The sequence below is a fragment of the Callospermophilus lateralis genome, chromosome 7, assembly GCF_048772815.1.
Source record: "Callospermophilus lateralis isolate mCalLat2 chromosome 7, mCalLat2.hap1, whole genome shotgun sequence".
Lineage (NCBI taxonomy): Eukaryota > Metazoa > Chordata > Mammalia > Rodentia > Sciuridae > Callospermophilus > Callospermophilus lateralis.
Window position 1 is genome coordinate 48,019,789 of NC_135311.1, and position 24,022 is coordinate 48,043,810.

The 24,022-nt window shown below is 41.0% G+C and overlaps 1 protein-coding gene across 1 annotated transcript; it reads left to right on the forward strand.

Moving 5' to 3' along the window:
* The first annotated feature begins 6,724 nt into the window (after positions 1-6,724).
* Positions 6,725-11,595, forward strand: S1pr1 (sphingosine-1-phosphate receptor 1). Its single transcript, XM_076863341.1, has 2 exons — positions 6,725-7,110; positions 8,832-11,595. The coding sequence occupies exon 2, from the start codon at positions 9,002-9,004 to the stop codon at positions 10,145-10,147; it is 1,146 nt and encodes a 381-aa protein (XP_076719456.1). The 5' UTR covers positions 6,725-7,110; positions 8,832-9,001; the 3' UTR covers positions 10,148-11,595.
* The last annotated feature ends 12,427 nt before the right edge of the window (positions 11,596-24,022 follow it).

The following is a 24,022-nucleotide window of genomic DNA, read 5'->3' on the forward strand; positions in this document are numbered from 1 at the left end:
ATCTACAAATAGAAATTTGACTTATCCCTTTCCTGTTTGTATTCTTTTTTTTTTCCTCTTGCTTAATTGCTTTGGCTAAAATTTCAAATATTATATTGAATAGGAGTGATGAAACTGGACATCCTTGTCTCATTCTTGATTTTAGAGGAAATGCTTTCAATTTTTCCCCATTCAATATGATCTTGGTTTTGGATTTGTCATATGTAGCTTTTATTGTGTTGAGTTAATATGCTTTTACACCTAGTTTATTATTATTCAGGGCTTTTATCATGAAGGTATGCTGAAGTTTATTTAAGGCTTTTTCTGCATTTATCAAGATGGTCATGTGATTTTTATCCTTGACCCCATTTATGCGGTATATTATATTTATTGATTTGTGAATGTAAACCATCCTTGCATTCCTGGAATGAAATCAACTTGATATGGTGCATGATCTTTGTAATGTGTTGTTGAATTCAGTTTCTACCTATTTTATAGAGGATTTTTTGCATCTATGTTCAGAAATATTGGTCTGTTATTGTCTTTTTTTTGTTGTGTCCTCATCTGATTTTGGTATCAGGGTGTTACTGGGTTTGTAGAATGAGTTTGGAAGCATTCCTCCCCTTTCTATTTAATGGAATAGTTGGAAGAACACTGGTGTTGGTGTTTCTTTAAAGGTCTGGTAAAATTCAGCAGTGAATTCATCCAGTTCCAGGCATTGCTTTTTTGGGAGAGTTGTTTTTTTTTTTTTTTTTTTTTTTTAACTACTATGTCTCATTGTTTTTATTAGTATGTTTAGATTTTTTTCTTATAACTTCTCAGTCAATTTTGGTAGGTTTTCTGTGTCTAGACATTTATCATTTTTTCTAGATTTTCCAATTCATTGAAATCAGTTAAAGTAATATTGAAAATGATTTCTGTAATTGATGGCTAGTAATCATATGGAAGTAATTGTCAATCTCATTCATATATCCTTTTAAACTCAACAACAGCAAAAAAATTTCAGAGAACAAACTTAATTAGTGAAACTGGCTGGTCCAACCATAGAAAACTGAAATATCAACTAGCAGGAAGTGAATCCTAGAAGCAAACTAAATTCCCATTATGTATTCTCAAATAAGATCAAGAGTTAGAAGCTTCTGGTATTTCTGAAAAAGGTGTCAAAAACTGACCTAAAAATAGAAAGCCTGACTGTAAAGTACCCATTGTAGTAGTGAGAAAATGTTTCCTACACCCCCTATCATGTCTTTATAATTTCACTGTATTTACTGCTTTCATTATCTCACTTCTCACCCATTTTCCTACTGATTTTTAAAATTTATTTATCTTACAGTAGAATGCATTTTGACATATTGTACACAAATGGAGCACAACTTCTCATTCCTCTGGCTGTATGTGGTGCAGAGTCACTCGAGTAGGGTAATCATACATGGATATAGGGTAATAATGTCTGTCTCATTCTACAATCCCTTCCATCCCCATAGCCCCATTCCTCCTCTCTCTCCCCTCTACATAAACCAAAGTTCCTTCATTCTTCCTTATCCCTATCCCCCCGGTCCCACTATGGATCAGCATTCACTTATCAGAGGCTTATATCACTGAGCATGATATTCTCTAGTTCCATCCATTTACCCGCAAATGCCATAATTTTATTCTTCTTCAAGGCTGAGTAATATTCCTTTGTGTATATGTACCATATTTTCTTTATCCATTCATCTATTGAAGGGCATCCAAGTTGTTTCCACAGTTTAGCTATTGTGAATTGAGCTACTATAAACAATGATGTGCCTGCATCACTGTAGTATGCTGATTTAAGTCAGTTGGGTATAAACCGAAGAGTGGGATAGCTGGGTCAAATGGTGGACCCCCTATTGATTTTTAAACAAAATTATTTTAATTAAAATAAACCTTCAAACCTCCAGCCTCCCATTTCCATCCTGTGTAATAGGATATGTGCCAATACTCCCATTCCAGCAGAGAAAGTTGAGAAATCTCTTAGAAGCAAGAACAAAAATAAAGGAAAATGGTGATTGATTAAAATATGAGCAAACTTAAGTCAGCTTAGGTAGTCTACAATCTAAATAGTGAGAGTTCTGGAAAGAGAGGACAAACAGAGAAGATGAAGTTATCAAGAGATAATTTCAGACGATTACCAGAAATGCAAAGCACTTGGGAATCCAAAGCATAGCATCCTGTCATCCTAAAACAAGATTCTAAAACACTAAGGTCCATGAAAGTACACATGTGAGATTCTGGAACCAGAATGCTGTTAGACTTTTTTATCAGTAGCTCTAGAAATGAAAAGAGAGAGAAGCAATGCCTCCCAAATTCTCAGAGAAAGTTACTTACAACCTATAATACCCATAGCAAAAAGAGCAGTTGATTATAAGGATAGAATCATTAACACATCAGGCGTGGAAGCATGTTTCTTAAGAGTAAGTGAATTGCTGAGGGCAGTGGCTCATGCCTCTCATCCCAGTGACTCAGGAGGTTGTGGGAGGAGTGTCACAAATTCAAGTCCAGTTTTGGCAATTTAGCAAGACCCTGCTTCAAAATAAAAAATATAAAAGGGCTGGGGATGCAGCTCCATGGTAAAGTATCTCTATATCCAATCTCTACTACCAGAAAAAGAAAAAAGAAAAAGGGCAAAGAGTATGTGAATGCTCTTCCAGAATGGTAGAAAATGTGTAGATGTGGCCTAAAATTAATGATGAAGTTATAGACGCATAAAACTTGGGATTTAGATATTTGCAAGTAGCCACCAAAAGAAGCAGCAAGAAAACTGTGTAATGATTAGGAAGGTTGGAGGATCAAGAAAACCTCTGAGGACTGATACTTTTCCTGGCAAGTTTGGTGCTATTTGATCTTTTTTGAATGATGTGCATATATTAATTCAACTAATAATAATTTTATTTAGAAATCAAAAAGGAAAGTGAACTGAAATTGGAAAAGCAAGATGATGAAAGAAATGACTACAACAGAGTCAGAGGTGGAGGTGGTGGGAAGGTGCAGCATTTTCTCTGTACCATAGAGAACTTTTTACATATGCAAAGCCTTAATCCTCACAGTGTGACTTTACAGAGAAATACTATTGTGTTTTTAGAGTTGAGAATACAGGCTCAGGGAAGATAAAGGAAATTGCCTAAAGTCACAGGGCTTGGCACTGACAACATTCAGACCCAAGACCCCAGTCTGTCTGGTTCCAAGGCTTAAGCATCTTTCTCTGCAGTTTTGATTGCTGGCAATCAAGAACAGAGGTAGTGGGTGCTAGGATGAGGAGAAGACAGTGAGTTTTCGATAGGGGGAACACAAATATTTATGTAAGCTGAAGGTAAAGAGCCATCAAAAGCCAAAGTAGAAGAGAAAAGGAATCACTGAGCTGAGTGAATCCTATAAAGTTTGGAGGAAGCAGCATGGTGATACAGGCAAGTGTTTGGCTTTAAGGAACAAATCCTTTGACTTCTGAAATAGGTGGGAAGGAGGTAAGGCTGGGTGAAGTTATTAAGCTGAAACTTGGAGGGAAGGGAAGTGGAGGTGTTTCATAGTGCTTTCTCCGTGAAGTAGGGATCTGGTTATTTTCCTGTGGATAAATGAGTAAACGAGTAAGGGAATGATTGGATCTTTACTGGGATTGAGGTAGGGAGTTGCAAAGTGACTGGAACAATTAGGAAAGAGTAGAGTTGCCAGGTTTAGGGAATGAAAATACAACCTACTCAGTTACACTTGAACTTCAGGCTAAAGAAAAATTTTTAAGTTTATGCCCCCCAAATTACATGTTATTTTATCTGCCAACCCTTAAAGAGAAACACCAAAACGTGAATAAAGAATATCAAAGTTGCTTTGGAATCAGAAATTTGAAATGGAATGATCTTAATGTGAACCAGGCATCAGATGTAACCTTGTATGATGAGAAATAAGGTAGAATCATTAGGCTTGACTTCCAGACTAGTGTCTAGGAGATAGTTCAAGTATGCAGTTATTAGGGGCTCTCATATTTCACCATACATATTTCAATTCCTTAATTGCTTATTGACTGTGATATTGAGCTAGGAGACCAGAGATCTGTGGTAGGTAAGTTTTGGAACCCAGTTCTACTATTCCCTAACTGGGGAGAGGTGTATAGAAACCTAGAATTGACAGAGACACCATCCCTGGAAATTGTTTTACCTACTTCCTAATTTTGCCTGAGTGGCCATCTACATTTTATATTTCCTAGATATGTACTAATGATGGATACTACTAAATAATCATTAGCAAAAGATTACAAAAAATCATTAGCTCTTTAAAACATTGGACCAGTTTTGCATGTTGACCTCACCAATGGTATTCACAACAAAAGGGACTGATTTCCCCCACGTAATTCTTTCACGTTTGAGGTTTATCTTGGTGGTTTGGAGTAGCGGTTAAGAGTCTGCAGCCTGTCTACAGTTATATCCCACATTAACCGACATGCTTAAAACTGAGTCTGGGACTCAGTTTCCATGTTCGTAAAATTAGGATAAGAATACTACCTAACTTGTAGGAATTAAACTGTAAGGACAAAATGACTTAACATTTATAGCACTAGTACACAAATACTAAAAGTACAACTTTTCATTATATATCGAAGGCTAACAATGAAAGGTTTGAAGTCAATCAAGTGCTGGGGATGGAATATGGATCTTGAGTGTACTAGGCAAGCAGTCTATCCCTGAGCTACACCCACAGCCCTACATTTTGTATACATACACAGTAAAACTAACTGGTTTTAAGAGGATATATTGTAGTATTCTTTTATATAATTTTCATAATCAGAAATGAATGCAAGTTTAAGACTTTGAATAAAGAGAACTACTTCTCTTTAGTAACATACATATTTCAATTCCTTAATTGCTTACTGACTGTGATATTGTGCTAGGAGACCAGACATCTGTGATAGGTAAGTTTTGGAACCCAGTTCTAATACTCCCTAATTGAGAAATCTACAATTACCTTAAGCTGAATGGCATTTCCTTTATGGATAAAATAGCCAGCCATGCTTGCTTCACAGAGCAGTAGTGTCAGAATAGCACATGATTGCTACTGTCCAGGTGTACAACTCACTATAATTCTTTTCCCTTTAAAGAACTCAGCCAGAGTGTGGGAGAGATCTCTAATTCTTCACTTTTACTGTCTGGACAGACACAACATCTCTCCCCTTTCAAACGGAATAAGTCTTTAAACTCATTCAGTCTATTCTGGAGTCTGAAGTTCTATTATCTTAATTTCCATGTTTTATGTTCATACTGCTGGATTTGTGGCTATGGGTTGGGTGCTGTTGCTGATGTGGATTTTAAGGTGATTGTGAATTAACTGTCACTTATTATTATTATTTTTTTTTAAACAGACTCATAAAATCCCAGAAGCCAGGGGTCTGTTGTTTATTCATTAAGCCTCCTCTGAGTCATTCAGGTACTGGGTGTGTCTGTCGATTGAAACTGCACTGTGGAGGAAGTTTTGAGTTCACATCTGCTACGATGGGAAAGCAATGTGAGCAGTGACTGAGTAGAAACCTCTTTTCTTTTAGGGCAGGGCAGAGAGACCTGGTAGCACAGCCTGTAATCCTAGCTTCTAGGGATGCTGAGGCAGGAGGATCACCAAGTTCGAGACCAGCCTGAACAACACAGTGAAAATCTATCTCAAAATAAAATACAAATGGCTGAGTTATAGCTTAATGGTAGAAACGCCCCTGGGTTCAACCCCCAGTACTGCAATAAACAAAAAGCAATAGCAGTAAGCCAGGGCAGAAGTGCCATGAGCTTGCCAGTCAGGCAAATGTGATGAAATGCCAACTCTCAGATGCACGTTCTTAAGTACTGTCTAAGAAAAAAAGGGGGGGAAGGGTTGGGGGGAGAGGTGCAAACATTGAGAGTCAGGGCTTTTTGGGTTGTCTCCCAAATGCAAAGAGAGAGAAGGGCACCCGCGGTTAGCTGGGCAACTGTGGGTGCTTCAGTTGTGCTGGGCCTGGAGGCTCTTCCCCTTTGGGAATTTCAGAGCCTTCCAAATTTTCTAAATCTTTCAAGACCGGCCAGCAGCCCACCTCCTCAAAGGCCTCACTGTTGGCCTGAATCTGGGACACACCGCCTGACTTTGTGCCCAGTTGAACGAGGGGAACCCCCGCCCAACACCAACCCCGATGCTGGCCCATTTCACTACGCACGGGGGTGGGGGGGCGGAGGGAGGGGGGAAGCCACTTTCTGCCCCTCAAGACAGAAAGTTTCTAGGCCTTACCGGGATCAGGGCTGGAGGGGTAAGGGAGAGTACCGAGATCATTCTGGTCCACTCTCCCTTTTCGGCTTCTAGCCCCCTCCATACCTCTCAAAGTTCCTTCCCAGCCTCTGTTCCCCAGAGTGCGACTGAGACTCGCTGGGCAGCGGCTTCGGTTTCCCCTGCCCGCGCGGAAGTGGCCTCAGGGGCTGCCGGCGACAACTAGGGACACTTGGATCCGCCAAAAGCTGCAAGGCTAGGGACCAGGGAGGTGCACTATGAAACGCCGCGTCGTCTTCTGCCCCACTGTCTTGTGGGGAGAAAAGTTTCCAAAATGTTCCCACCTCCTCTCTTCCGTGGGCTTGAATGAGCCCTCTGCATCGTCTGGGAGTGGAGGATTGCTGCCGAGGGACAGGACTTCTACTTTAGAATTTAGGGGATACTAGGCTCCGCCCCTTCTTTCCCCCGCCCCCACCGTGTGTGTGTGTGTGTGTTGGGGGGTGGGGGGTGGATTCGCTGCTTGGGAAAGCCGGGGGAAGGGTTCTTTATTATTTCATTATTTGCTTCCCCCCCAGATCTTTCCTGGACGGTGTGTCCCAGCAGCCCAGATCCGGGGGCCCCCAGCCCTGAGAGGGCGTGAAGAGTTAAGGCATTAACCCCTCCCAATCTCCTCCTAAAGGAAGCCACCCTGCCTCAGCGTGGCGCTCGGCGACTTTGCCTTGCAGACTGGCGCGGGCAGCAGCGAGCGGGGCTGGCCATTGGAGTGCACGGCTGCGGAGGGAGGGTCCCGGACTCCAGTGAACTTTGCGAAAGCAGAGTGCAGTCAGTCGGGGGCAGCAGCAAGATGCGGAGTGCGCGGTGCAGACCCGGAGCTTTCCCAACGCAACTTCGTCCTGCCTGAGCGAGGTAGGGGGCCACGAACCCTTCGGGGCTCTGGCCAGCGGCGGCTGGGAGCGCGGAGACGTACCGCTGCCGGAGGGCCTAGGTGGCAGAAGCGAATTTTTTAAGCTTGAACGAAACGAACAAAAACTTTGAAAACATCCATCTCTGGGCTCTGAAAGTACTTGTCTCTTGGGCTGCTGTGGAGCCCAACTCGATCGGATTGTTCTTGGAGCACCGGTGATTTACGGAGTTTGGAACAGGATTAATCCCTAAATGTAGAACTGACTGGTGGGGGAGGGGGATGGAAGTTGCGGTTCTTCAGAAGAAGGAGAGAAGACGATTATTTTTAGAAATCTTATAGACGAAGAATTTGGGGGAACAGGGGTAATGGTTTAAACTTGCACTGCTTCCCAGCAAGGTATAGAGTTAGGATGGGGCAAACGCGGGCAGCCTGTGCTGACCGGGAAGTTGCTCCTGCCTCTATTACTGCACTTAAAAAAAAATCAGAATGCTGCATTACTTTGAAACATTTAAACAACTTAAAAGTAGACCTGTGCAGACTAATGCTTTGTGCCGTTCCTTCATACTTTCTAGTTCTATGAGAGGAGGCAGCGCTTTGTGGGGATGGCACTAACTACAACTGGCCATGCCAGTTTTGCAATGCACATCATATGCCTGTTTCTGAGTAGCTTTGCCCCCTGGAATTAGAAATGTGGCAGCATGTATTGTCATTAGTGGTATAGCTTCTCGTTTGTGTGTGTGTCTGTTTTGACTTAACTAAAGATACGTATGCAATCAACGTATGAAACTTCTGGGATTTACTGCAACCTCTTATGAATGGTTTTTACTGAATACCTTTACATTTACTTGCACCAGGCTTGCGGGGAGGGGGGGGGTTGGGGGGAGGGGGAGAAGAAACAATAGGCAGTTGCTTCACGGAGGCGCTGAGCTTTCCTGTTTACCGCAGAGCTGGGGCCCGCCTGGCGGCCCACACCTCACTACGCCCTCGGACCCTCAGCACACCTGCTCCTAGAGGGTTATTAATAGAGCCCAGAAAATGACTTACGCTGTCAAATAATTTTCGTGCAAATCTACTTTCTTGCATGGCAATTAGGAGGTGGTGCTCATCTCTTCGAGTTGGGGGTGGGTGGGGTGGGGTGGGGTGAGGGGACCCAGGTGTGGGTTTCTGCCCTTAGGTTTGCCAGTTGAGTCTCTTTGGGTAGAGATTATGGGCTGTTGGTGTGAGCACGCAGATGAGCTGATGACTATTTCAGAGAATCCTGGGGTATCAGGGATTGAAGGGCTGGAGGGGGAGAGAGCTAGCGGGGCGGGAATGGAGTTACTGGGCACCCTTCTCCAGGTTTCCTATCTCAGTTTGAGTGTATGAATGGGAGACTTTCCCATTCATCCAGTTGAAGTTTTCATCCTGGGTAATTTTTTGGTTTTTCTTACTCTTCTTCTTCCTCGTCTCCCCTAGAAATGATAATTATACATATATCTATCTGTCTGTCTATCTATATATATATATATATATATATATATATATATATATATATATATAGAGAGAGAGAGAGAGAGAGAGAGAGAGAGAGATAGATATAGATATTTATTTCTACCTGCACTCTCCTCAGGTTTTCTTAAAGCAGCAATAATAACAAAACTGGAGCAATGCCTTAGCGAGAATGATTTTTGCTAGTGTGGTATGGCTTTTCCCCTGACGCTCTTCTCTTTGTGACTTGTTTAAGGCTGCAGTTTCGGAGGCCCTCTCCGGTCAAGGAAAAGCTACACAAAAAGCCTGGATCTCTCAGAGATCTTCACCCCAGCAGCAGCGAGTGAAGCCCCGCTCGCCCTCGCCCTCTAGCGTTCGTCTGGAGAAGTGCCACCTCCGGGTTTCTGGGGACACAGTTGCAGCACCATGGTGTCCACCAGCATCCCGGTAGTCAAGGCCCTCCGCAGTTCGGTCTCCGACTATGTCAACTATGATATCATAGTCCGGCATTACAACTACACGGGAAAGCTGAATATCAGCCCCGACGAGAATGGCATTAAACTGACTTCGGTGGTGTTCATTTTCATCTGCTGCTGCATCATTCTGGAGAACATCTTTGTCTTGCTGACCATTTGGAAAACCAAGAAGTTCCATCGGCCCATGTACTATTTTATTGGTAACCTGGCCCTCTCAGACCTGTTGGCGGGAGTCGCCTACACAGCCAACCTGCTGTTGTCTGGGGCCACCACCTACAAGCTCACCCCCGCCCAGTGGTTTCTGAGGGAAGGGAGTATGTTTGTGGCCCTGTCAGCCTCCGTGTTTAGCCTCCTAGCCATCGCTATCGAGCGCTATATCACCATGCTGAAGATGAAACTTCACAACGGGAGCAACAGCTCCCGCTCCTTCCTGCTGATCAGCGCTTGCTGGGTCATCTCGCTCATCCTGGGGGGCCTGCCCATCATGGGCTGGAACTGCATCAGCACCCTGTCCAGCTGCTCCACCGTGCTCCCGCTCTACCACAAGCACTATATCCTCTTCTGCACCACAGTCTTCACTCTCCTCTTGCTCTCCATCGTCATTCTGTACTGCAGGATCTACTCTTTGGTCAGGACTCGAAGCCGCCGTCTGACCTTCCGCAAAAACATGTCCAAGGCCAGCCGCAGCTCTGAGAAGTCGCTGGCCTTGCTGAAGACGGTAATCATTGTCCTGAGCGTCTTCATCGCCTGCTGGGCACCCCTTTTCATCTTGCTTCTGCTGGACGTGGGCTGCAAGGTGAAGACCTGCAACATCCTCTTCAAAGCCGAGTACTTCTTGGTGTTGGCAGTGCTCAACTCTGGCACTAACCCCATCATTTACACTCTGACCAACAAGGAGATGCGCCGGGCCTTTGTCCGGATCATGTCCTGTTGCAAGTGCCCCAGTGGGGACTCCACCGGCAAATTCAAACGACCCATCATCGCCGGTGTGGAATTCAGCCGTAGTAAATCGGACAACTCCTCTCACCCTCAGAAGGACGATGGCGACAACCCAGAGACCATTATGTCTTCTGGAAACGTCAACTCTTCTTCCTAAAGCCGAATGCTGCCAATCCTCCTCGGGAAGTGCTCTTACAGGGTCACCGCCCCCCTCCCCCACCCCAGTATTTGAAAAAGGGCTCTGGGCCTCAACTGCTGCCAGGAAGGAGCTGCTGGAGGGAAGGAGCTGGAGAGAGGGAGGGAGGGGGAGAATCGAAAAGCCGGGTGGTGGTGGTGGTGCGGTGCCCGGTGTTGGTGGGTATTTAGTTCCTGTGAACAATGCACTGGGAAGGGTGGAGTCAGGTCCCCTGCCTGGAGCCTATTTCCTATTCCCCTGGAGCTTTGATTTTGCACTGAGCCAAAGGTCTAGCATTGTCAAGCTCCTGAAGGGTTCATTTGGCCCCTCCTCAAAGACTGAAGTCTCCACGTGAAAGCTTCTCTTTGTCTGGAGTTGTAAGCAGAAGGTGTTTTTTTTTTTTTTTTTTTTCACTGTAGTTTCAAACCCAAGTGAGTGTGTCCACTTCTACTTGTCTGGGGGAGGCTCTGCATAGCCCACCCTCCCCTCCCTGTTCACACCCCTCCTGGAGATTTTTTTTACTTTATATTGTAACTACCTGGCGGTCCTCAGAGTAGAGGTTGTGCCCTGGTCCATTTCTTGACCATCTGTAGCAGGAAGGCAGTGCTGAGTAGGTAAGGCTGTGAGGAGATGGAAATGGTTTGAAGACGTAAAGCAATTTCATTTGTTGAGGCCAAAGTTTCCGCGTAAGCTGGATCCGTTTTTTTTTTTTTTTTTTTTTTGATAATTGATTGAAGTCACTTTGATTTTTTTTTTTTTTCTTGAACATCTTTACAATGAAGTGTGCTAAAGTGTCATATCCATTGGGTGGCTGTAATCAGCATAAGGAAGTCGACTTTATCTAAGCCCCAAGCCTTAGAGTCGCAGGAGAAACAAGGTGAAAACTGACTGGGAGTTAACTTTGGTAAACCAAGAGAGTTCCTTAATGACTTTGTCTAACAAATACAGCATCTGTCTTTGGCACTTTTGTTGATGTTTATTTCAGAGTGTTGTGTGATTCATTCCAACCAACAGGATGGTTGTATTTTGTTGTGTTAAAAGTACTTTTTATGAATTTTGAATGTATTTGTTTTCAGCAGAGCTCATTTCATTGGATTTTTTCCCCTAACCTGTGTTAACACCATTGAATGTGTATTTCTTAAGAAAATACCATCCTCTTGTGCCCTTAAAAGCATTACTTTAACTGATAGGGAGCACCAGAAGTTTTTCAGTATAGCTGTTCATCTGATAGTAATTGAAGATGTGTATAAATGTTGCAAAGAATAAAAAATTTATTGCTGTCTCATTAGTATGGTTTTTCAGTGCAATTAAACAAAGAAATGTCTTTTTTTAAAAAAAATATAGTATTTAATAGGTTTCTGACTTTGTGGATTATTTTGCACATAGCTTTATCAACTTTTAAACATTAATAAACTGATCTTTTTTAAAGATCTCTTTGTGAAGAGCATTTTTAAAAATCATTACTGAGATATTCTCTTTGACTATGCGGCTCTTTGGAATCACAGTTAAGGGCAAATTTCTGTTATTCTTTAAAGGACTTGACTCTGATAAACTAGGGTGTGAAAAAAATGTGGTTTGTTTAGAAACCACTCTATCTTTTTCAGGAAGATACCCTTTGTAAGTTCACAGTGAAGAGTCCAATGAATGTGAAAAACCACCAACCTTCTCAATACCACATTGGTAAGTAAATGTAATTGAGCTTTAAATTACATTAAATTACATTAAATTAAGTACAATAATTTTGTCCTAAAACATGTTTTTGTTTTTTTAAAAAAAATAATTAACAGTGTAGTTGTCAATCTAATTTAAATTATGACCCACAATGATCACTTCAAACCAATTAACAGAATTGTATGTTCCTGGCCCTTCACCAATAAGCTGAGAAGCAGGATTATAGATATGGGATATAACAGTGAATAACTTAATTTTTTAGGACACTTTTGGGTTCTCCAGCCTGTCTTCTGAGCAATATGGGAATATACTATATCGGTGAAGTAGCAAGTTGTAGAAGGTTAGGTTGAGTAGCATAGCACCTTTTATTTGAAAACTTTCTACTCAGTTGTATTTAAAAGAGTTAACATCCTTAGTTATTAATGTCTTCAACTATAAAATTAAAGCAAAGGTACTTTACAAGCATCACAGACTTGTAATTGTTAATTCTCATTTTGGTATTATTGTCATCTTTATTGGGATTAAATAGAGGCATTTTGGTGTGTTTGGCTCTTCAGCCCTATTGTTACTCTCAGAATTTGTGTTTTCAAGTGTCATTGAATGTGCACAGGACGCAGTTGGGACACAAAGATAAACCTCACCTAATAGAGTAGATGTCATTTCTGAGTAAGGTTAACTGTGGGAAACAGAAGTGTGTCCACTAAGGAAACCTTAGGTCACAACCTCCAGTTTCCTGAAGGAAATGCCAAAAATGCTCTGAAGACAAAAGGCTGGAAACAAACTGGAATGTCTCTATCCATCTGTCTGCTGAAGCGGAAGGAATGATTTCATGTTATACTCACTTCCTAGAGCTTCCATTCCAGCGTCCAGCATAATGGAAAAGTGTGTCCCTTTTGTATTTCAGTGAATGATAAAATGTTCATGCTCTGGGCTTATCTTCATAAGCACAGTGGTGACTCACAGCATGGGGAAAGATGGAGTGGGGCGGCTGGCCTTGTTGGGGAATGGGGAGTTCACTGGCAACGGGGAGGACAGCTCACTTGCCCACCTGTGAGCACATCATCCAGTGGTTAGATGAGGTTGTTCCTGTGAACTCCAGGCAGTGCATTTCATTCTGAGACAGTTGGACAGTGATGGATTGTGATTTTCCTGGGCAGATGTGGCCTGGAAGCAAAGGGCTATATAAAGGAATCCTTGGTTGTATCCCAACATGAATATCTGATTTTAATTGCATATATTTCTTTCTTTTTTTTTTAAAGAGAGGAGAGAGGGAGAGGGGGAGAGAGAGAGAGAGAGAGAGAGAGAGAGAGAGAGAGAGGGGAAGAGAGAGGAAGAGAGAATTTTAATATTTATTTTTCAACATCTTTGTTTGTATGTGGTGCTGAGGATCGAACCCGGGCCGCACGCATGCCAGGCAAGCACGCTACTGCTTGAGCCACATTCCCAGCCCTAATTGCATATATTTCTGAGACGTGACATTGAGAAAAAAAAAAAATCTTAGTGACTCCATGTTGATATTAAAATATACACATTCAATATTCTGATTTAAAAAACATCTAGTATTGTTCAAGAGGAGTAAAAGATGTTTGGTAATACTTGACATATTTGTATAAAAGAGTAGGGATGTAGCTCAGTGGTGAAGCAACCCTGGTTTCAATCCTCAGTATGAAAAAAGACAAATTCTTGGTCTTGCATTTTACTCTTCTTTAGTAAAAGTTGATCTAATATTATTATCAAATCAGAAGTGTATAGAAGTGGAAATTTTGTACTCATGTTCATTAGAGTCTATTTAGTAATATCATCACTCAGTTGTGATAGGCATTATCCCTATTTTTCCCCACTGTGAAAAGCCTGATTATAAAGATCTTCTGTTCTTCTCCCATATATTAACTTTTTTTTTTTTTTTTTTTTTTTTTTTTTTTTTTGGAGCTGGGGATTGAACACAGGGCCTTATGCATGTAAGGCAAGCACTCTGCCAAGTGAGCTATATATGGACATTGTCTGAGCTGAGGATATGCCAGTTAATATCCTTGTACATCCAACATAGGTAGCACTTTTTGTATGCTTTTGACTCTTCATGTGAATATTCCATACATCGCTGAGATGTGTCACTTTTTCTAGATGACTACAAATGTAGCTCTGTTTGGAAGCTACTATTCTGAAAGAATAACTTCAGACAAATAATAGATTCTACTGAGGAAATCCTGCAAAGTGAGTGCTTGAAATTTAAGTAATTCTCAGTATTAGCAATTTCATTTTCAATTGAAAAACAAGGAACAGTGATGGAGTAACACACTTAAAATAGTCTACATACACAACTGTTAAAGATTTGACTTTGTAAATAGTCACTGGCTCAAAAATTAATCTCTAACCAGGAACTGTTATTTACCCAGAGTATTTGTACTAGGTTTTGGAAATCACTGTAAAATGTTCAGATATTCATTTTGTTTTAACGTGGCTCATTCTATCCTTCTCATCTGGGGTAGTGGGGTTTCCTGTGGATACCTAACCAGTTGGATCAAACTACATTTGATCTCATTAATTTCCAGACTAGATTTGTCTTCATTTTCTCTAAATAGATTATTAAAAAGGCCTTTGAGGGGGTAAGTAACCAAAATAAGCCTTTGTAGGTCCTATTAGAGTAATCTTTCCCTGTGAACACAGCACCTTCTTGATAAGGAGAATTATTATACATTACATCATTCCTTCCAAACTTCCTTCCTGCCTGTTTGATGTGTGTTTTACATGGTCCCAGGAAAGAGTCTGGAGATACATTTTATATATGCCTTTGTCTTTACTGCCATACTAATTGGAACTAGAGCCATCTTTGAGAACAAACTCAAACAAGCAAGGTTTATTATAATAGCTAAAAACTTTTAGATGGTTTACAAAGAAAAAGGATTTTTAGCCAATAATCAAAAAAGCCAGGAGAGACCAGAGGAAGACAATAGTGAGGAGTTAGACCTGAAATTAATTCAGTGTTTTCACAGCCTTAGACAGGAGCCAGAACCCAGAGTAATTTTGGTTCTTTCTGAATATCAATCTCCTGGTACAACCTATCTCTTGCTTCCTGGCTTTCTTCTCTGATTTAGATTCAAGTGATTCCTGTTTACCCCATGTTCTTTTTCCAGTCCTTTAAGGATGAATTGAAGGATTAAAACTCAGACTTAGCTCTGTGTATAGCCATTAGCAAAAGTCAAGTGTGGGTGGAAGAACTGAATGAACAGGAATTGCTGCATTTTATTTTATTAAAGTGTCCTAATGTACCCAACCAGCAGATTTTGTGTGTGTGTGTGTGTGTGTGTGTGTGTGAGAGAGAGAGAGAGAGAGAGAGAGAGAGAGAATATCCTCATGTACCCAACCAGCAGATTTTGTGTGTGTGTGTGTGTGTGTGTGTGTGTATACTAGGGATTGAACACAGGGACGCTCAACCATTGAGCCACATTCCCAGTCCATTTTATTTTTTATTTTGAGACAGGGTCTCACTAAATTGTTTAGAGCTTAAGTTCTGAGGCTGGTTTTGAACTTGGAACCCTCCTGCCTCAGCCTCTGGAGCCACTGGGATTATAGGTGTACATCACTGTGCCCAGCCCAGGAGTTTCTTTGTTCTTAATGGATACTTTCATTATGGTGAACTCATTCATAAAATATTCAGCAATTTAAAAAAGAAATTACTATTGGTACTTTCAACAAATTGTAGTTGAGCAAAGGAAATGAGCCACAAAAGAGACCATACTGCATAATTCCATTTTTGTGAAGCTTAAGAGTAGGCAAAACCAATCTATAGAGATAGAAATAATAGTAGTTGCCTGTGGGAAGGGGATAAACTGGAAAGGAAGAGGAAGAAATTTTCTAGGTTGTCAACAATGCACTATACCTTAATTTTTAAGGGTGTTGGTTACTCAGCTGTGTGTATTTGTCTAAACTTATCCAACTATATTCTCAAGACCTGTGAAGTTTTTAAAATAATCAACAATACACTTTTACTTCGGAGTAAAGGGCTACATGGGTCTTTCTCTGAAATTATGGGAAGCTTCCATGGAATTCAACAAAATATGGCAAAAGTCCCAAAGTATTCCATAAAAAGAACATATATTCTTTTAATTTTTTTCCCATACCCCAGAACCAGAACAATAAAATGCTAAATAATTCTGACCTGATGATAATTTTGTTTTAAGAATTTGGCTTAATATTGGTATTTATGCTGGGTGTGGTGGCTCACACCTATAATCCCAGCAGCTGGGTAGGCTGAGGCAGGAGGATCTTGAGTTCAAAGCCAGTCTCAGCAAAAGCAAGGTGCTAAGCAACTCAGTGAGGCCATGTCTAGCTGCCGCAGCCCGGCTGGCTGGGCAAAATAGCCGGGGGGTGACGAACAACTTGTGTAGACTGATACAGCAGGAGTGGGAGCTGTTTATTGTAGGACAGGAGGGGTACATATACATTACACACAGCTTATCTTAATTAACATAAACTAGATACAGCAGTCAACCAATAAGGAATCTCCACACGACATCTATAATGGCTCCTGGCATTACTTCACAAACCACTCCCTCTGGCAAAATGCCAGGCACCATCTTGACTTGTTTACAGACCCTAACATCTAGCCTATAAATAAAATACATAATAGGGCCTGGGATGTGGCTCAGTGGTGGAGTTCCCCCAAGTTCAATCCCTGGTAACCCCTCCCCAAAATTTAGTATTTGTAATCCCTAAAGAATTCCTGTATCTTGAAAGAGTCTAGGGATGTAAGGTAATTGTCACAATAAAGTTTATTGACATTCAGATTTCACTCTGAGGAATATAAGGAGGGTTGTAAATAATCTTAAGAAGAATGGGCTTTAAAGTACTGGAAAAGATACAAAAACATATTAGTATTAGAAATATACAAATCAGAGGATCCCAAACCCTGTTTTACGCTGACTGCCTGACCAAACCTGTAAAAAGCACTCAGTTAGATATGAATGTTTGCCCTGGGTGTAAGAACTGTGTTGTTAGAAACAATGGGCAGAGACAAACAGGGTATGGGAAAATGGCCTTCCCATGCTCTGGAGGGTTTGATAAACTTGAGGCATTTATTTAGTTCTGCTCAATCCCATCTAAAGATTCCTTCATTCAGCCAGTTTTGGGTGTCATTGAACATAGGTGACATGCCTCAGGTGTTACCCTGGTCCTTGGACAGGCTAATTAGATGCAAAGCAAGAAAGGAAACTGGAAAGAGGGGACAATGAATACTGCCTGGATAGTCAAGGAGCTAGGAAACATGCTCAAGTTCTTTTCAGTGTCTCTAAAGCTCTTCTTTCTATTGTTGCTGTTCTTTTCTGCTGATTTATTGATACTAGGGCAGAAAGAGTAACCGTGGAGAAAGCACTGGTGTGGCTCATGCTTCCTGCTCCCACATCTTCCATTCAAGAGTACCTTCCCAGGGGTGAGGATGTAGCTCAGTGGTGGAGTGCTTGTCCTACCGGGGGCAGTTGTACACATCTGTAATCCCAGCAATTTGGGAGACTGAGGTGGAAGGGTCACAAGTTTGAGGCCAGCCTGGGTAATTTAGGGAGATGTGCTTTCTTCTTTCTTTTTGGTACTGGGGATGAAAACTAAGGGCCCTCTACCACTGAACGATAGCCCCTTTTAACTTTCCTTTTTATTTTGAGACAGGGTCTCACTAAGTTGCCTAGGCTGGCTTGAAATTTGTAGTACTCCTGCCTCAGCCTCCCAAGTTGCTGGGATGACAGTTGTGTGCCACTGTACCCTGTGCAAGAAACTGTTTCAAAATTAAAAAAAAAAAAAAAAAGAAATCAAAAGGGCTGAAGGTATCTCTCAGTGATAGAGTGTTACTGATTTCAATCTTCAGGGCTGGGGAGAAGGGGAGGAAGAGAAATAAAAAGAAAAAAATGCTTGTCCTATGTTGTGTGCTCTGGCTGTAGGGAAATGATAAGCAGGGTCCCTGCCTTTATAGTTTGCCAGATTTTTTTTTTCTTCCTGCTCTGGTGTTTCAGTGACCCTTGCCTTTTGGGGTCCAGGAATTCTGATATGGAAATTATCTTCTTTCTTTTTCCATGATTGTGTTCACTATCCTATACTTCCTCTACCACCTTAGATTCTTTAGTATTGTAAAATAATTTCACTCCTAAGTGTGCTTAATGTTGGCAGCTTTTCAACTTTGACTTTTATTTAACTAACATCTCTAAATAAGTTAAAATTAAATAATAGAGAATTCACTTATGTTTGGAACAGAGAATTCTTTATGTCATTATACGTTGTTGTAAATATTGGTTGCTCTAGGTTTTATGTAATAAATAAGCAACTTGTGAAATCAAAACTTTCAACCTGTTTTCAGGTTTTATTTTATTTTATTTTTTTAATCACTTTAGCTTTTCTTTCTAGATCGCTACTCAGAGCTGCACTGGATAGAACCACTTGGGTTATAATGTGCAAAGGACATTTACGTGTGACTAAATCTTAGGCGGTATCCTTATTCAACGTGGATAAAAAAAGGAGACAAATACATAGCTTTAGAGGAAACATGGCACGCCCTTAATTGTCAATATTATTATGGGACAACACATCTAATGATGAACCATTGCAGATCGTCTCAAGGATTGCAGAAAGGAGCCTGGGAGGTCTCTCACAGGCTTCATGTTCAATAACTACTTGATGCCAGGGAACTGAAGCTAACAACCAAGCAGCAGCCCAAGAACTCTGTACTCTGGCATTACATTCACATCAACTCTACTGAATACGGGCTGGCCTGCTCACGTTCATTTACCATTTTTATGAGGAGGACTCAAGAATGTCAAAGCTCAGAAGCCTGCTCACCATGACCAGAACTATCCTCAATTCACAAGGTCAACTCCTGGGTGGGGTGGTGCAAGCCAGTAATCCCAGCAACTCTGGAATTTGGGGCAGGAGCAGAGCAAATTCAAGGACACTCTGGGGAGACCTTACCTCAAAATAAAACATAAAAAGGGCTGGGGACGTAGCTCAGTGGTTAAAGTGCCCCTGGGTTAATTCCCCATTGCGGAAAACAAAAACAAAAACAAAAACAAAAAAACCAAACCAAACCAAAGCATAAGGTTTACTGGTTGAATGATGAGTGGTTTCATTGTTTTGTACAAAGGAGAGAATATTTATTTCTAATTTCAGAGTTTTTCTTGCTCCTGTCTAGACAGTTCAGAGAAAAACAAATTTAGGTCACTAGTAAAATTACATTCTAAAATAAGAGAATACTTGTGCTAAATCACTTGTATAGACATTAGCTATCATATGCCTGGAGATGACTCCCTTACCAAGTTTCTGCAGATCTTTTGTGGTACCAGAAATAGTGGTTAGCTCTCACATGCTGTTCTGCTTCAGCTGGCTTCATGCGGCCACCTGCAAAAATAGTTCTTGGTTTCTCTTCCTTGTCTAGATGTCACTCAAGACAACTTTTAGAAAAACACAGATTTTTATATTTCCATTCTCACGTGCAAAGGGAACTAGATTATCAAAGAATTACCTAACTGGATATGGTGGCACATGCCTGCAATCCCAGCTACTTGGGAGGCTGGGGCAGAAGGATTTCAAGTCTGAGGTCAGCCTAGGCAATTTAGTGAAATCTTGTCTCAAATTTTTTAAAAAGGACTAGAAATGTAGTTCAGTTGTAGAGCATGCATGAAGCCCTGGAGTCAATCCCCAGTACTACTAAATAAATAAATAAATGTAACTTAGGTTATTCAATGTATAAAACACTTTTTCTTAATTACCTGGATATTTATGTCAACACTTTTTCTATACAAATTTTTATACCATCATAGGCAGGAGTTGAACAATTATAAAGAATTTAGATAACACCCACAAGTCCTTCTAATTTAAGGATCAAAAAAATTCATATAATAACATGTAGCTTGAAAAAAAGCATTTTTATATGCATCAGCTCATTTAGACATGTGTTTTTTTTTAAAAGAGAGAGAAGAGAGAGAGAATTTTTTAATATTTATTTTTTCGGTGAACACAATATCTTTATTTTATTTTATGTGATGCTGAGGATCGAACCCAGCGCCCCGCGAACGCCAGGTGAGCACGTTACCGCTTGAGCCACAACCTCAGCCCTTAATTTTTCTTTTTAAAACCATGATTATTCAGTACTGTATGTTGTTTTTCCACTATGATTAGTGATTTTAAATTATGGCCCTGATCAGCAAAAATTAAAGTGTGTTTAAATTACTTAAACAGCTGTAGGCAATTTGAGTGAAATAGATTCTGTTTTCTGTTCACTCCTAAGGGGTTTGATAGAAGCCAAGTTGCTAAAATTGATACCAACATATAAGCAAAGGAGATCCCTGGATTTACCATCTCATCCTTTAAGGCTATGGTAGGGAGATGAGCTGTCCCAAGATTTATGTGGCCTACAGATAAGAAAAAGATTTTCATTTGTAGGCCTGGCAGAGTGGTACAGACCTATAATATCAGTGACTGGGAAAGCTGAGGCAAGAAGACCCCAAACTCAAGATCAACCTGGGCAACTTAGTAAGACCCCTTCTAAAATGGCTGGGGATATAGCTCAGTGGTAGAGCAATCCCCAGAACAGAACAACAACAACGACCACAAAATACCACTTCCCCACAAACCAATAATAATAATAATAATAATAATAATAATAATAATAATTTTGTTATTCTATATTTGGGTTTTATTTTAGATCTGTAAAATGGTTAATGTTGAACATTCTCACAAAGTCTACTTAAATGCTATTCAAGACATTAGAGCATATATTTGTAATTTTTGTGTTAATACATTTAATGTTCTGAGCAGCTAACTGTTGGAGGCTTGGTAGTGTAGGATTTTTCATCCATTTTCCTACTAGAGAAAAAAAATGCTCTGTTTGTCTTTTCAAAAAAAAATAATGAATTAACTAATGAGTTCCTTTGTAAAGTGAAAATTTAAAATAAACATATTAGTTCAATGTAATGTTAAACATTACTTAAAGACAAAGTGTTTTGTTTTGTTTTTTGGTACTCTTTTTATATTTTATTAGAGACAGGGCCTTCCTGAGTTACTTAGGGCCTCACTAAGTTGCTGAGCTGGGTTTGAACTTGAGATTCTCCAGTCTCAGCCTCCAGAGCCTCTGAGATTACAGGTATGTGCCACCATGCCCTGCTAAAGTGGTTTTCTTAAATTTTTTTTTTTCAGTTGTAGATGGACACAATACTTTTATTTTTGACTTACTTATTTTTATGTGGTGCTGAGGATTGGACCCAGTGCCTTACATGTGCAAGGCACACACTCTATCACTGAGCCACACCTCCAGCCTGACAAAGTGTTTTTAATTTAAGAAATGGACAAGTGCTTTTGTGTGTGTGTGTTTTAAATACATTGTTTTGATCCTTAAGTAGGTGGATTAAAAAAAAAAAAAACAATGAACAGAAATTAATTGACCTGCAGTCTGGAGGCTAGGAAATCCAGTATCAGGTGCTGGCATCTGGGAAGAGCCTTTTGCTCTGCCATAATGTGGTGGTGGGGTGGGAAAGACAGCAGACAAGTTGGTTTTTTGAAAGTCATGTCTGATTATATAATTCTCTAATGACCTAGGTATCTTTTATTAAACAATTCTTTCTACATAATTTTTGCCTAATGGATACAGTAAATCTATGGGGAATTTGAAGGAATTAAATAAACATTGAAGGAAAAAAAAGCATGCAAGAGATGAGCTTCATTAAAATGCTATCCTGTGATCAAATGTTATTATTTGCTTCCTAGAGAGGGCAGTTTCCAGGCCACCACATGCCTTCCGTCATTTGGAATAGAGTGCTGGCTCTAGCCCTGATGTTACTTGTGGTTTACACAATTCTGACTCATATAAAATTGTGTGTCTGTGTTACCACGGTAAGTTTACATTAGGCTTTGCATTTCATTATCAATTAGGAATGCGCTCGTAATTGGCAGGGAACTTTTATTTGGAGCAAAGTAATAGGAACATTTTCTTATAGTCATCCCCACTTTCATTTAAACCTACCTAAAGGAAAAAGAGAACTTTGCATTCCATACAAAAGAAGTTTTACACATCGAGGATTAGTATAGTTTCCCAGTGTTATAAACCATTCACATTCTTTCTGTATCACTCCAAGAATTTTTCTCTAATTTGGAGGATTCCCTTTTATTTCAGAGGCTCTGACATTCTAGTTAAAGCAAATAAATTTGGTAGCATCATTTCTCCTTGCTCAAGGCCTTTTTTTGGTAAGCTTAAGGAGGAGCACAAATTGGGAGTGCGACTTTGTTTCCCATATTTTTGAATTGGCAGGGTGTCCTGGGATTTGTGGCTGCCTACTTGAATAATCTCTTGGGATGAACACCATTCACATTTCATGGCTCTCACTAGGAATCGTTAACAGCCCAGTGCAGAGTCTTGCTTTTCACTTAACTCAGAAGAGGATGAAGAAGCCCTGCCAAGCTTCAGTAAAGGATAACAAAGCATAAGCTCTTTAATAGGATAAACTAACATAGGAGTCTCAGCAAGCACACCAAGCCTTTCCCACAAGTAGGACCTATGGCAGGAATTGGCATTCAGGCTGACGACCCTCCTACACCCTAGGTGGGGTATGGGGAAACAAATGTATCTTCTCTGAAATGAGCCAAGTTATAGACTTTGGGAAAACAAGAATCTATCTTTTGAGCTAAGATCAGGATCTCTGTGATTTATAGTGGTTTTTAAATGGAACTGGGTAATTTTGTATTGGAGAGAATTGTAAGATCTAGAGAGCATTTACTATAGTGAAGCACTATTTGAATTCAGCTCTGAGTAGGCTGAAACATCCCTTTGCATTGTGGAAATGTCTCCATATGTTTCATATATTTGCTGTTAACTATTATATCTTATAAAATGACATTTTATAAACCATGCATGGTTTTTGCAGTTGAAAAGTAATGGTGTGTGTGAGTGTGCATGCGTGTGCATGTGCATATGTGTGTGTGTGTGTGTGTGTGTGTGTGTGTGTGTGTGTGTATGTGTGTGTGTGTTTTCCATACTGAGGATTGAAACCAGGCTCAATACTTGTGGAGCCCTTTTAGGTTTTAATTTTGAGACAGGGTCTCACTATGTTGCTCAGGCTGACCTCGAACTTACCATCCTCCTGACTCAGCCTCCCCAGCCACTGGGATTCCAGGTGTGTGCCAGTCTGCCAGGCTCAGCAATTGTAGTGCTAAAACAAGGCTTCTGTCCTGGTGTGGGGGCATGGCACAGAACTGTCACCCCGGTGGGAGACTGGGGCAAGAGGATCCCAAGATTGAGGTAAGCCTGGGCAACATAGCAAGATGCTGTCTCAGAATAAAAAATCAAAAGGGCTCAGGATATGGCTGAGTGGTAAAGAGTCCCTGGTTTCAATCCCCAGTTCCAATACAAAACAAAACAAAGCAAAATACAGTATTCCTGGTGTGGCCTGATTCCCCACCAGGGGTAGTGACCTACTGCCTGTTGGCACAGCACTAAGCTAGCCATTGTGTGGCCATCATTTGTTTTTCAGAGCTTCCTGGATAGGTCTCTTGTTAGATCAGCTTCCTGACTGGAAGCCTAAGTAGCCACTTGGATCTGTATCCAGTTGCATGCAGTTGAAACTTCCCTAGTCTTTTTAGATGTTTTTTTTTCCCCCCCTCTGTTCAGTTATTTGGAATTAGTGACTATGCTCATATTCTTCTTGGAACCAGGCAGAGAGTTTACTGGAATGAGGTGGGACTGGGAGGGATGGATGAACTTGAGAGTAAATGCCCATCCTGATGGACAAGTCTTTATTGGATCCTGTCTTTGTTGCCAGCTGAGACGAGGAGCCCAGCATTAGTAGGTATGCCAAAGGGAGCTGACTACAGGGGTTTGGGTGTGTAAATGTTGTTTCCTGTTTTAAATGTTGGTAACTAATTCAATTTGAAAAAAAAAAAAAACTTATATAGGACAAATGTGACATAACAGTAGCCACAAGTGACCTTGGGGACCCCAGTTTTCCACCCGATATAAATTGGAGCAACAGAGCACTCAGGCCTGAACTACTCACCTGGGATTCCTTGCTCAGTAAGTCAGTCTCTCAGTGGGCAGTTTCCTTCTGGTGGCCAGGGGTGTGACAAACATGGACAGAGTGGGGGAATAGACCTGCTCAGATTCTGGACTATGGGGTCAGTGAGACCTTTTGGTGAGTATATCTGATCCCTGGAGGCTGCCACCTC